Source organism: Plectropomus leopardus, chromosome 2 (genome assembly GCF_008729295.1).
Source record: "Plectropomus leopardus isolate mb chromosome 2, YSFRI_Pleo_2.0, whole genome shotgun sequence".
In the NCBI taxonomy this organism is placed as follows: domain Eukaryota; kingdom Metazoa; phylum Chordata; class Actinopteri; order Perciformes; family Serranidae; genus Plectropomus; species Plectropomus leopardus.
Window position 1 is genome coordinate 40,054,951 of NC_056464.1, and position 14,553 is coordinate 40,069,503.

The window sequence follows — 14,553 nt, forward strand, 5'->3', positions numbered from 1 at the left end:
ATTTCTCCACAATGTTGATTCACTCCTGTATTTGTGTCTGTGTTAATGAGGTAAGAGGTCCTAACCTCTGCAATTTCTTTATTTACAGATTTATTTCTGTTTTATTTTTTCCTGTATTTATCTATATTTATTTGTTTATTAATACTTGGATCATTTTTTCATCCTCGTTTGTTTTAATGACCAAAGTGTATCCAAGAAGGATTGAAGACGACAAAACAAACGCTGCTGCATCATTTGTGCTTCTTCTTTGACTGAAGAGACGACGACACATTTCCAGACAAAAACTGTTTGCTTCTTTTTATTGAGTGAAATGAAATCCAGACAGCTCACAACACCACAAACACTTGGCATCACAAGTTTGCATCTTCTCGCCGTCACCTCGTCCTGCAAACACCAAGAGCTTTGGCAACTTCATCTGTAAACCCCAAAAATTAATTTAAATGAAGCACAAAAAAAGATAGAGCTGAGAGTCAAAACTGATGAGAAATCCTCGTTCGTTTGTTTCGGTGAGTTTGAGTAAACTGATGTGGAGACTCAAACTGAGGGGGACGATGGAAACATCTCACATCAGTTTCATATTTAAATTACAGCTCTCATGCCTGATCCATTCTTTTACCCGCTAATTACATTCCTGCGAGGCCACCTTTCCCCCAATAACTGGAAATAAACCTCTTTATGATTTTCTTATGATATTTAGATAATAGCTTCTTTTTTAAGTGTACATCATCTCGGCCATGTGTGACATCTTCTTGGGGATGTAGAGATAATACTCCATGTAGCCAGAAAGGTCCTCTATTGTGATGTCGTCCACGTAGGCCCGCGCCTGCTCCGAACACGAGCGAGGGGAGCCCGACGACAACGACGAAGGTGGCGAAGCTGCGGCGGCATTACTGCTGGCGCTCAGAGTTCTGGGGGCGTCGCCGCGGCTCGGCGGGCTCCTCTCACACTCGGAAATGACGTTGCGGAGCCCCGTGAAGGAGTACACCTCCACGCCCTGCCAGCTCTGATGGAGGCTCTGACACTGGCACTGAGACTCGGCCGCCTGCCGGCTCTCCGCCGCCGCCGAGTCTGAACTTTTCCTCCAGGCACAGGAGCAGCGGGGGACGTTGGGGCCCGCCGCGGAGCTGTGGAGCTCCGACAAAGCTCGGAAGTCAGCGGCGTCTGCAGGTCCGGATATCGGAGCTGCTCCGGACTCTGCTCCCTCGCAGGCACTTTTCTCCGGGTCGCCCTCCTTGCTCGACTCTCCGCCGCCTTCTCCGTCTCGCCTGGATGATGTCGTAACAACAGAGGGGATCTCCTGTAAGGACGCCGTCTCGTACCCAGAACAAGATCCAAACACCAGAGGGGAGCCGGCCGAGGAGGAGAGCTCTTTCTGGGCCGGGGCGGCTGCAGAGGAGGCTGTTAATCCATCGACCGCGGGGCGAGGCTCCACAGAGTCGGGCACGGCCAGGCGCTGGTGCTTCAGGCAGCCGCTGGAGGGCGACAGTGCGGCGGCCGCGGCAGTGCTGCAGTAGGTGAACTTCGGCGGGTGGAGGATGGGGGACTTGGACCTGCGACGGCGCTGGCTTCTGGATGCTCCTCGAGAAGTTTTCCTCATGCAGCTAAAGGAGGGAAAAGAGGAAGAGGAAGAACAAAAGAGGACGAAAGAGACAGACAGCGATGAGAAAAAAATGTCTGAAGTAATCATTGTTTAAAAAGACGTGAAAAAGAAGTCTGGAGCTCATCAGCCTTTACATCTACACTATCGTTGTTGTTTTGTCCACAAAGACGCAAATTCCCGTCAGGCGGCGCGATGACCACCTCCACCTACCCGTGCCAGTTGTCCTTCGGGCAGCCGAGTTTGGGCTTCGCTCCGCTGGTGTCAAGACACGCACGGGACGCCACTCTGGGAGCCAACACCTCCGAGACGCTCACAGCTCCGGGTACACTAAAGAAGAGAAACACATCAAAACTTTTAAGAACTTAATTGCAGCATCTTGAGGATCACTGCCATTTCTGAGGAGGTAGAGATGTTTCAGGTGTTGAAATCGCCATTCGCCAGGCAACTAGTCGGAAATTTCTTATGAAACAGGCTTTGAAAAAATAGACATTACACATCGCGTCTGTCAAACTTTCACTAGAGAGGTTTCCATTAACCCTAAAATTGTAATTGTTAATATAAAATGTCAATTGAAAAAGAAACTCCCATTTATCACAAAAAAGTTTTAACGCTCGCATGAGGTGGTATTTCAGGCGATTTGAAAAAGTCAGAGGTTCGGTCTGTGCAGGTTGTTGTTGTTGTTTACCTCTCAGCATCGACCCTGAGCTTCTTGAACGCCGTCTGCAGTGTTTCCTCCTCACAGTCCTTCCCTCCTGCCTCCATGGTGGGAGGAGGCTGCTCTGACCAGCCACCCAGCTGCAACACAAACACACAAACACGGACTCATCACTCACACATGGATCATCGTGTTGCGGGCTACTTTGTGGTGAAGTCTTCCCTGACAGGATACATGTAGGTCTAAGATGTCGCTTGTTTTTCAAACTGACAGATTTCCTCGATTTTTAAAAAGTTCCTTTCTAATATTGAAATGACATTTAAATGTAATAACTTTCAGGAGGGTCATTTTTTTCAACACACAATACAACAAACCGTTTTATACATTAAATACATTCAAATAAATACATTTGTCACATCACATAAAAAAAATTAATGACAACAACATCTAAAAGCAATATTACATAATTACATTTCAATTACTGTACATTCATACAGTTAATTGCATCTTCCAGTGTTTTTGTTTAAAGCGGCTCAGGTATTTTTTTATTCTAATAGTTGTGATTTGGTAGAGAGTTCTTTCCTATAATGTCTTTGTAAAGTACAAAAGATTTGGGGAAATTTGTACTTAGTCTTGGTTGTGATAGAAATCCTGATCAGACATCTGTGATGTGCACATTTCAGTCAATAAAATACTGAGGTTTCTTATTATTTAAGACATTCCTGAATGTTGCTGCTATGTTTTAAGCAATTTGGAGTTTTTTAGGTCTTTCTTAGCTGCTGCTGAGAGGGGTTTGATTAAAATATTGTGAGAAAAGTTTGCTTTATCTCTCCTAACACCTTGGCACTTTTTATGGGTTTAATACACCTGGTGATTTATTTCATGATAAGGAAAAGTTAGCATCAGTTTGCATTGTGTGATAAATTCCCAATAACGTAGAAATAACATTATAGGTCAGAAAACGTTGTAATATTAAAAGTCAGGACATTTTATTACATTACTTACAGTGGTCATGCTAGTAGTTTATTACGTTTTTGTTACAATTTTAATCAAATTCAGTGCAAATTTCATTACATTTTCAGGAAATTATTACATTTTATCACAACAAATAATCAGTTTGCTGAAGTATCACTGATTGTGTTTCGCACACATTAAGCTTTAAACACAAGGTGCAAGATAAATAACACCTAAATAACTATAATGATTAGAGACATTATTAATAATTAATTTAACAAAACCACATCGACATGAATGACAGCCAATGATTGTAAACAGCAGATTTCATAACAAGCACTCCCACCCTGCTGGCTAACGCTAGCAGCTTACTTTAGCTGCTAAGCTAACAGCTAACAGGCTAACTGGCTGCAGGGCGTCGTTATTTCCATTTTAAAAACATTTTAACACATGAGAGGTGATACTCACGGTTCAGGATATCCTGGTCGCGGTGAAGAAAGAGATAAACACGGGGCATAAAAGGTTTGTCCCTCGAAACGGGCCCTTAGATGTTGGCTAGCCAGCGAGGCTAGCGACGGCTAACACAGGCTAACTGACTGCTAGCTTCGTTGGGCTAGCACCGTGCCCAAAAACACAAAACCCGCGCGTTTATTAAAACTCTGCGCATGCAGGGCTGGAGGCGTGTCACGAAATCTCCCACGAACGAACATAAACTGTGAATAAAAACATCGATCGGAGACGTTAAAGGCCTCGTTTTAAATGGCGACTCTGTGTCTCTCTGCCTTGTTTACAGTCCAACAGTCGCAGTGACTCTGCAACAACGCGCAGCGCCGCTGACGTCACCGCCCCAAAAACTCCGCTGACGTCACCATGCTGTTTGCACGCAAGTTAGAAAAAATCAAAGTTTTACTTTCATGGAGCTCTAATTATAATGACGTAACGTGTTTTTAACATTAATAATTAACAGTTTCAGCGCGATGAATGGGAGCGGATTATTACGTCACTGTTATATAACAGACACCCCGACAGCCCTGTGCTCCTCCTCCTCCTGCTGCTCTTCCTGCTGCTCCTCCTCCTCCTCCTGCTGCTCTTCCTGCTGCTCCTCCTGCTCCCCTCGTGCTGCTCCTCCTCCTGCTGCTCCTCCTCCTCCTCCTGCTGCTGCTCCTCCTCCTCCTCCTCCTCCTGCTGCTCCTCCTGCTCCCCTCGTGCTGCTCCTCCTCCTGCTGCTCCTGCTGCTCCTCCTACTCCTGTCACTCCTCCTGCTCCTGCTGCTCCTCCTCCTCCTGTTGCTCCTCCTCTTGCCGCTGCTTCTCCTCCTGCTACTGCTCCTCCTGCTGCTTCTGCTACTGCTCCTCCTGCTGCTTCTGCCACTGCTGCTCCTCCTGCTCCTCCTCCTGCTCCTTCTGCTCCTGCTGCTCCTGCAGGCACACTAAACAAGATGCCTATTGAGTGAAAATAAAAATAACGGCAAAAAAAATAAATGAATATAGAATGATAAAAAATACAACAATTTAAAGGATATTTAAAAAGGACAGTAATAATATGAAAAAGTAAAAAGAACAACAATTTAAAATATGTACACTATAACCCTATATGCTTCCAGTTAAAATAATAATAATAATAATAATAATAATAATAATAATAATAATAATAATAATAATAATAAATAAATAGCTTCAGAGGCATTTCATAAGATAATGAGCTAAGAAGCAAAGAAACACAGCTCACTTCTCTGTTCCAGTTTATTCATAATTAAGATTCAAAACAAGGAGGAATTAACAAATAAAATGAAAAAATGAAAACACTAAGACAACGTGAAAACAAGATGATTTATCTAAATGAAAATAAATTATTATTATTTATTATTATTATTATTATTATTATTTATTATTTTTATTTTTATTTATTTATTTATTTATTTATTTAAGTTTATGCACCGCCTCTATTTTTGTGGGATTAATAAAGATTTGTCTTATTTTATTTATTTATTTTTTAATATTTTGTTTACGTTCATACAACGTTAGCACATATTTTTTGAAAATTAAATCTCTGTTTATTTTATTCATTCATCAATTTTATTTTATTTTATTTTTACCTTCTTCTGTGCACTGTTGCAACAATTATCTTGAATCTTGATTCAATCTATTATTAATCTGTTTCATAATTGTACATCATTGCAACAATAATTATGTTTAATCTATGCACTTGAAATTTCTAAGTTTTCTTGATCCATTGATTTTATTGTTTATTTTATTTTATTTACTTGCACATTGTTGCATCAATTATTACGGTCAAAAATATACATTTAAAAAGAAATCAAATCTGTGTTTATTCAATTAATTGATTTTATTGTTTATTTTTATATTATTCTATTTTATTTTATTTACTTCCATGCATCAGGATCACCTCATCGTGATCATGGTTAATATATAAAACTAAAAAAAAAATCAAATCTCTGCTTGATTCATTCATTGATTTATTTTATTATTATTAAGCAGTTTTTGGTTTGATTTATGTCTTACTTTTCCTTTTTCTCTGTCCTGTGTTTCAATCATGATTCAATCACAGCTGTTATTTACTTTTAACTGTTTTAATATAAAACAAAGTTTTAATTTTACCTTTTTTCTAGAAAGAGAAAACGCTTTACGAGCAGCGGTGGACCAATCAGACGGCGCCAACTGGACGTTGTTCCCGGAATGTTCCGCCTTCGTCCAATCAGAACAAAATGCGTGGAGGGGAACGGAAAGAGTCGCGCCTCTCGACCAATCAGGCGCCGACACGGTGTGACGTAGCACCGGAAAGCCCGTGGAGTCAGGACCAGTTTGCGTGCTCACTTTACCGGCGTCTGTAGCGACTCATGAGCGTGAACCCCGCACGGAGCCAGGTGTTTCCCCGGTAAAGGTAACGATCGCGTGAGTTATTTCGGCCGAAATGTTGAGTTTAAGCGGGCTGTCGGTGGCTCTCGCGCTCGCTCTGGTGCCCGGTCCCGGTGAGGCGCTGAATGAGGGAGAGTGTGAAGGTAAGCTGTGTGTGTGTGTGTGTGTGTGTGTGTGTGTGTGTGTGTGTGTGTGTGTGTGTGTGTGTGTGTGTGCTAGCTGCTGTTAGCATCAGCTGGACGGTAACTTTTACATCAAAAATCACAGAAGCAGAAATGTCTCTAACAGCGTGACTCCTGCGAGGCGCGGAGAGGATTTTTAACGGTGGTGCGAAAAAAAGATGTGATGCTCACAGATAAACAGACAGTATTATTAAAAAAGATAATATATTCTTACAAAATTGCAAGATGCTACTTAGAGTAATTGTTTTGGCATCAAATACTGGAGCTGGAATTAAAAAATCCTGAGATCAGCCACCACCAACAGACACACCTGAGCCAAGAAAACACAGATTACAATTATTGTGATTTAATTTTTTTAAATGAATATATTCACTATGATCATTGTTTCAATGATACAAATAAATAAATAAATTAAAATATAACGATTATTTATAATAATACATTTTTAAAAAGTCAGCAAATCAAAAAAGTAATCAGAGACTGGATTTTTATCTATCTGTCTATCTATATATATATATATATATATATATATATATATATATATATATATATATATATATAATGATCATCTTTGCAAGAGTGCATGGAAATAAATATCAAATTAAAAAAACATTCAGGGATTTAAAAAAAAAAAAATTGATCAGTCATTGTCAATGAAAGTAAATAAAATGGACTAAAAATGTTTTAAAAATCAATCAATAAATCATGAAACATTTGACATTTGATTTCTTTTTAAATGTATGTGTTTTTATGTATATATATGTGTGTGTGTGTGTGTGTATATGTATATATATATGTGTGTGTGTGTGTGTGTGTGTGTATATGTATATATATATATAGATATAGATATACATATATACACCAGGATAATCTTTGCAACAACATATGGAAGTACATTTTTAAAAAAATCAATGAATTAATCAAAACGCTATTTTGAAACACCTTTACACATCCACGTGTTTGTCGCGACACTGTTGTCTTTGGGTGGACGTCTCATTTGGCCTGACGGGGATAAGAAAGACAAACAGTATTTGTGTGATTTACAATCAAACAATATTTCAGTTTCCACGTCGAATCCTTCACAGTAGCTGCCTCTGAAAAGTCTTTTAATCTGTGTTTTCCTTTTTGTTTCAGTGTGTGTTTCCTTTCTGGGGAAGTTTTACCAGTCGCTAAAGGACAACAACGTAGAGTTCAAGGCCGCAGACATCGAGAAATCCCTCCTAAAGAGCTGCAAAGATGCAAAAGGCAAAGAAAACCGCTTTGTAAGTAAAATACACTGTGACGTTTCGACTGTAGATCTGCAGACTGACAGTCGTCACGTCTATGTCAAATTAGATGTTTTTTTTACTGAACTGATCTTTATGTTAATTCAATCAAGGACAAAAATGAATGATGAAATATTTAATGTTTAATGTCTATTTAATTTCTGTGCTACAATAATTGTGGCCAAAATATCATGTTCTGTATTTATTTATTATGAATATATTGACCATGATCATTGTTGCAATGATGCATGAAAGTAAACAATCAAATCTAATAATAGAAAACAACAAGACAGTAAACAGAGAATAGATGTTTAGATGTAAAATTATAAAAATCCATTAATGAATCATGTGTATATACATATGTATATGTCCTGATAATGGGATTTATGACGTCATACCGATAATTCCGATAATAACATTTTTGGCCAATAAATAGAACCAATCATAATAAGCATAAATTGCTTTTATTTCGCCCGTGTTGCCATGGTTTCGCTCCGGCAGTCCCACACACACTGCATTATGCTGCGTGTCAAACTGCTGCTGCTCGATCAGTCCACAACATGTCATCAGTCAGCGGCGATGTTTTAAAAAAACGCAACAGGAGAAACATTCAGCGACTTATTCAGATCATCAGTGAACAAGGAGGAAATATACGATAATAATTCTCTGCGTTAGCGTTAGCGCCCTTTCTTCATGTTCTGCCTTTAAATTAAGAAATGAAGAAGTAAAGAGAGATAATCATAAACTCAGCGCCCCTGATGTTTCTCATCATTGACCTGCTGACCTGCTGACAAAGACGGGGACGAGTTTCTGATGCTGACTGATCTGCTCCTCTTATTGTCCAACGGTGTCTCCGAATGTCCGCTCCATGTCTCTGCCGGTGTCCGCTCCGCTCTTATTCTCCGCCGGTGTCTCCAAATGTCCGCTCCATGTCTCCGCTGTTGTAAGTGGCTGCCCCCCCCCCCCTCCGCTCCCTTTGTGTGGGAGGGGGGCATGGTGAGGGGACATGATGAGAGGACACGCTGGACGCGGTCTGAGTCCAGGTGTTGTGAGTCTCGGTTCTGCTGAAAGAATAAACTGATGTCTGGTGTTTGGTGTAAATGTGCAGAGATCACAGCAGAGCCGTCACTTAGGGACGGTTCTGTAGCTGCTGCTTCCTGACAGTTTGGGGAACGTTCCTCTCTGTAGATCCACTAGAACTCAAACACAATATTATTTTCTGCATCATTTTTGATGGTATCTTATCGGCCACAAGAAGCTGGAAATCATCGGTTTATCAGTATCGGTTGACATAATCGATAATCCCTCGTGCTATTTATAACCAGCTTTAATGACAATGATCGCCCCTTCATCAAGTCAAACTCATCGTCCTAATTTTTATTTGCAGGATGTTTTTGGTTCTTAAAAGTGCGGTTTAATCGTCTGACTCTCATCTCTAAGTCGGTGTGAGTTTGTGGTTAAAATGTTGGCGTGCTCGGCAGTTTTGGACAGTTTTAGTGAAGACGTCTCTGTCCGCACGTTATCTCCACATGACTTTTTACTAAAACTCTGGCAGGACTGAAGCTGGAAAACATGAAGCTGACCAGAATTTAAGGAAACTGAGGAAAACTGAGAGACCCTTTATACATCATTAACCCTATAAAAACCAGTCAAATGACATTTCTTTCTCCCCTTTCAACGTGTTTAGTGTTATTACATCGGAGCAACAAGCGACGCAGCCACCAAGATCATCAACGAGGTGTCCAAACCGCTCAGCTACCACGTCCCCGTGGACAAGATCTGTGGCAAACTGAAGAAGAAGGACAGTCAGATCTGTGAACTCAAATACGGTAAATACTTTTTCTTTATTATAAGAACTCTCACGACCACATTTTCAATATTTGTCTGCCCGAACCGTACATGCGCTACATATAAACCTTGATTTTATCACCTCATTTTCAGGAAAGAGTACATAAATAAAGACATTAAAGAAACGATTTAAATCAATCATTGTAAATAACATGATACATATATTTAAAGAAAATCATAAAGAATAATAAAGCAATATAATACAATAATGAAACAGTTAAACAGGTTAAAAACAGGCACCGGTTGAGTCAGGATTTGGATTTTTGAACTGGCCCAGTGGTTTCAGAGTTTCAAGCTGCAGTTCGTTTCATGTTTTCGGTGCAAAGAATCTAAAAGCGCTTGTTCCCAAATCGGTGTTTGTTTAGGGAACCTGTAGCACTAAACAAGTCCGGTGAGCGTGTGTGATATGTTCCAACTTTCTGGCCTATAAGTGACGTCAAAAGAGGGCAATTTTTAATAATCTCTTTATAGAGAAATCAAAACCAATGCTGGTTTCTTCTAATGGAAATGGGAGACCAACCTGCCTCTGGGATTTTGGGACATTTTCTTTAATTTTAGGACATTTCTCAGATTTTAGGACATCTGTAGGGCTTTTGAACATTACTAGGATTTTAGGACATTTCTTGGATTTTAGGGCCTTTCTTTTAAATTTTAGGACATTTCTCAGATTTTAGGACATTAGTGTCTTATCTAGGACCTCTGTCGGGGTGTGGGGGATCCTCCTCTGGCACTTTTTTGGATCAACAATCTCTATGTTGATGCTGTTTTATGTCTCTGACACCTTATGGAGACTGAAAGGACAAAAACCATTCCCACTGTGAATCACCATATTTTTGTTTTATTGAGTATCACTGCACTGGAGATAAAAGTCCACTGGGCCCCTATCTAAGGATTAAAGAAGCCAGTTTCTTATTTTGTGTCTTTTTTTTGTTTCCGGTGTAGACAAACAGCTGGACCTGACCACAGTGGACCTGAAAAAGCTTAAAGTGAAGGACCTGAAGAAGATCCTGGAGGAGTGGGGCGAGTCCTGCAAAGGCTGCGCCGAAAAGACCGACTTCATCCGCAAAATCACGGAGCTCATGCCCAAGTACGCTCCCGCAGCCGCCAGAGCACGGACAGATCTGTAACGAGGAGCGCACACAAAACACAACCACACAGCTTTGGACTTGACTCGGACCAGACTGCAATCCAGCGAGGAGGAGGACCAGGAGGAGGACCAGGAGGAGGACCAGGAGGAGGACCAGGAGGAGGACCAGGAGGCGTTTTGCCTGACATGTTTGTCTCAGTCTTTCGTGTTTTTTGGGGACAGTCATCTTGTAATGTGACTCTGATTCAGAAGTCTAGATATGGGCGTGGACATGAGGGCGACTGTTAAAATCAAGCGAATGAACGTTTCGTGGGAAGTTTGGGAGGAATTCATCCGACAGTATACTTGATTAACAGAAGCAGGTTTTCTGCTTGTGTCACAGATTCATTTCACAGCACACTGGATAAAAACCTGACTGATTTCACGAATAGTCCACTGATAAATCCTAAATCAAATCACAAAGCAGCGAGCGGCGGGAGGTCAGCGCGGCAGCTCCAGCATGTTTGTTTATCGGTCTCTGTGCAGCTTCTCCAGCGTCCGCGACACCACCGGCGTGATCTTAATGCCGAATAAAAAAGACGCGTACATCGCCTGCGGGTGTGAAAAGTGAAGCCAGTGCAGAAATGCTTTAAACCTGCAGTTTTTCAAAAAGCCAGCAGGGGGCAAATCTGTGACAACATCACAGCTATTTTTGCAATTTTCACTTGCCGCCCTGCAATTTCCCTGCAAATAATAATATTAAAAACAACTAAAAACATCACAACATGCGTCATGATTTTTTTATAAAAGCGGCCATAAAATCTGACTTTTCGGGCTGCAGCAATCCCGAAAAACAGCCTGCAAAATCCTAAAAGGGACTGTCTGTCATGAACCTTTCATCCATGGAAGTTTAATACATATGAAACTTTCTTCCAGCCAAAAAAGTCAATCAGTCATCTCAGTTTGAGCTGAGCAGGAACCTCGCAGGTGCGGTCACTGGAGGACACACCACAGTGCATAGTCAGTGGACTACATACCCAGAAGTAAAACTTAAAATTAGGAACTTTTTTGGCATATGTGCTTGCAGTTTATGGACTGAGTCGGTGCCATCTTTGTGCCCAGCATCCAGATCTAATAATACATCAATAGTCCAAATATGGTCACTTCTGGCTCCAAAAATCCCCCAAGAAGATGGCTATCAGGGGCTGACTGATATTTGTTTTTCATGTCCAACACCGATACTGATTATTAGTACATAATGAGGCCGATAACCAATATTTGGAACCGATATGCATTTACAATAAAAATGAAAATATTTATGTCAAAATTTAGAATTCAGAATACAACAAACTCCTGAACAAAACTTTGCTGCCTTTAGCAGATCAAAACTAAAACTTTAAACATTATATACAGCAAGTTACCTGTAAGTTTTTTTTTATAAATTCAAGTGAAAATTTAAATGAAAAATAAATAATTAAAAATGGCTTCGTGAGGTTTTACAAAGTAAAAGTTCCTCCCATGCTGACACTTTCTTTGTAGCTTTTAAGTAGTTAATTTTATCTGCGATCATTAAAATAAAATGCTGATGCAGATAATCGGCAAAATGCCAAATATCGGCCCGATGATCTGTTGACCCCTAATGGCGATGGACGAAAAGATAATGCACAAACCGACGTGCGACACCGCGGTGATCACGTCCGCTTCGTTCATACAGTCTGAAACGCTCTTTGGAAAATCGTCAGGTTTTGAAAAATGTGTTTAATTTTCTTCAACTTTGCCCTGGTTACCATGACGACCTGCTGAGGACGAGTGAACGTAGTCTGTCTTAAAACAACAGTGACGTACAGCATCAACGCGAAATAATTCTGCCGCTGTGATTCCTCCTCTTCATACGAGGAGTTCTGTCTTTGTGATCCCAAATGTAAGATTCAGGACAAAATCCACATTCTTGCTTTGATTTTAAAGGTTACCTGACGTTAATCTGAGGCTTCAGATGAACGTTTCGACAGAGAATGAGGACTGTGTATCTGAATGAAGTGGAGGAATAATTACAGCAACCAAAAACGGTTAAAAAGAAAATGAACGTGTCCTTTAAGACCTCTGCACTGAAGACATTCAGCTGTCCAGCACTCCCCTTTTTAACCTCCAATTTAGTCTTTTTGTTTCAATTTATAGTCACTCATATTCCAACAAATTGTGCCATTACGTTCAGAAAATGTTACTTGTTTTCTCTGTTTCATTTCCGGCACTTGAAGCTTTTTGCAGCTTTTTCGCAGCAGCGTGCAGCCCGGCTGCTAAATCACAGCGAGCTTGTTTTTATGGAAATACTTGACGAATATTGTGTCTCCTGTCAGAAAAGTGCAGCTGCTTCTGAAGCGTTTGTGTCCGTGGAATATGGGCGACTTATTTTAGAGAGCATTTAGCGAAGTCTTTGACACACGGGGGGACGTCAACCCTTCTGTCGGCAAAGTTAGAAATGTTTAGGTGAAATATTTATTGAGGATTTTTTTTTTTTTAGATTTACATTTTTTTATTTCTCGATTATTGTTTCAGGGCTTTGTTTTGATACCTCCCGGTCGGTTTCTGTCGTGCTGATGCTGTGATCGTTGTAACTCATGAAATAACGCCTCGGCTCTCCTGCGGTCCGCCTCCACACAGCGCCGAAATCACCTGCAATCCAATCAGGGATTGGATGTAAAATAAAATTAATTAATTGGGGGTGGTGAACTCAAATGTTTGACCCTGCTCACCTGCCACACATTCAGCTGTGCGTTGCAGATTTTGAGAAGGGATGGATATTTTTATGTTTGTGGTAAGCTTTTGGTGTGTTCTTCAAAAACATGATAAGGGTTTGTGAGGCTTATTGATGAGACTTGATATGGGAAATGAAAACTTAAAATATGCTGTTGTTTCACATTGACCTTTTCATGTAAGGCCCAGTCATTTGTTACAACTGTACTATTCTACTTTTTCATTAAAATATGAAAAAAAAGTGAGAAGAGGATGAATCTTTAAACATCTCATTTGTGAGGTTGTAATTTAATGCTTATATTTTTAATTTTGGGTGAATCATGTTTTTTAACACTTTCTAAACTACCCTGAACAAAAATTAACACTTTCACAGGTTTAAAGCTGCCTTCACGTGCTCCTCTGAAACATCGTGTTTACTGTATTTACGAGCACGTGATCCAAAGTCGTAATTACGAGAGGGGAATTGGGATATTTCAAAGATATCCGAGCTGTGACATTTTAGGGCAGCAGAAAGCATGGAAACAGTGTCAACAATTGACAGTAAAAAAACAATATATTTCATTATTTTGTTCCTAGTAGCTTCCATTTACTTTACCTCTGTTTTAGTTTATGCATCCATCAAGGACAAATGAAATGATGTTTTTTAAACTTTGTTTCAAAAAATTACCAATAAATCTACCTTCTACCTTTGAAAGCTGCAGCAAACAAGCAAACATTTAACTCCAAAGCAGCCAGGCAAGCGCACTGACACCGATAACGTTATTTTGTGACACGAGTTGCCGCCTTGACGTCATAAACGCACGGCAAAAGTCAATGTTTGATCAATGGTGAGAAACTTTTTTATTAATTCACGTATTAAATATAAATTTTTCATATGGTATTGGTGTAAACTGACATCCATGTAGTGACCGAGATTAAATATAAAAATAATATATATAATGTATATATTAAAAAAATAAGATAACATATAAAAATATAAATGAACTGGCGCTCTTGTTTAAACGCTGTCAGCGTTACAAAAATGTTGTTCCCATTTTATGACCTTAAAACATGTGAACACAACCAAGTCGAAAGAACGACTTCCCAACTCGGAAAAATACGACCTCCAGACATCACATGAACGCAGCAAAGGTTAAAGATCTAACACTTTTTTCAAGCACTCAATAGATACATTTCTCTCAAATTTTGTCTGTGTTAGTGAGCTTTTTCAGTTACAACGAAACAGAATACCTTTATTGTCATTTTACAGGTGCGTACAACAAAATTTAGTTGCAATACCTGAGTGGAGCGCAATAAAGTAAGAATAAAAGACCAACCAAAGACATTTCATTTGATTTCTTTCAAAAACCAACCAAA

General features: G+C 40.0%; 2 protein-coding genes across 2 annotated transcripts; one reads left to right on the plus strand and one right to left on the minus strand.

Annotated features, from left to right (window-relative positions):
• Window positions 1-270: 270 nt before the first annotated feature.
• On the minus strand, window positions 271-4,031 carry oser1 (oxidative stress responsive serine-rich 1). Its single transcript, XM_042511398.1, has 4 exons — window positions 3,678-4,031; window positions 2,286-2,395; window positions 1,811-1,927; window positions 271-1,601 (listed from the first exon to the last, which is right to left on the minus strand). The coding sequence occupies exons 2-4, from the start codon at window positions 2,360-2,362 to the stop codon at window positions 713-715; spliced, it is 1,083 nt and encodes a 360-aa protein (XP_042367332.1). The 5' UTR covers window positions 2,363-2,395; window positions 3,678-4,031; the 3' UTR covers window positions 271-712.
• A 1,983-nt stretch (window positions 4,032-6,014) lies between these two features.
• Window positions 6,015-11,227, plus strand: manf (mesencephalic astrocyte-derived neurotrophic factor). The gene is made up of 4 exons (XM_042510893.1): window positions 6,015-6,228; window positions 7,402-7,529; window positions 9,220-9,361; window positions 10,323-11,227. The coding sequence occupies exons 1-4, from the start codon at window positions 6,141-6,143 to the stop codon at window positions 10,505-10,507; spliced, it is 543 nt and encodes a 180-aa protein (XP_042366827.1). The 5' UTR covers window positions 6,015-6,140; the 3' UTR covers window positions 10,508-11,227.
• The last annotated feature ends 3,326 nt before the right edge of the window (window positions 11,228-14,553 follow it).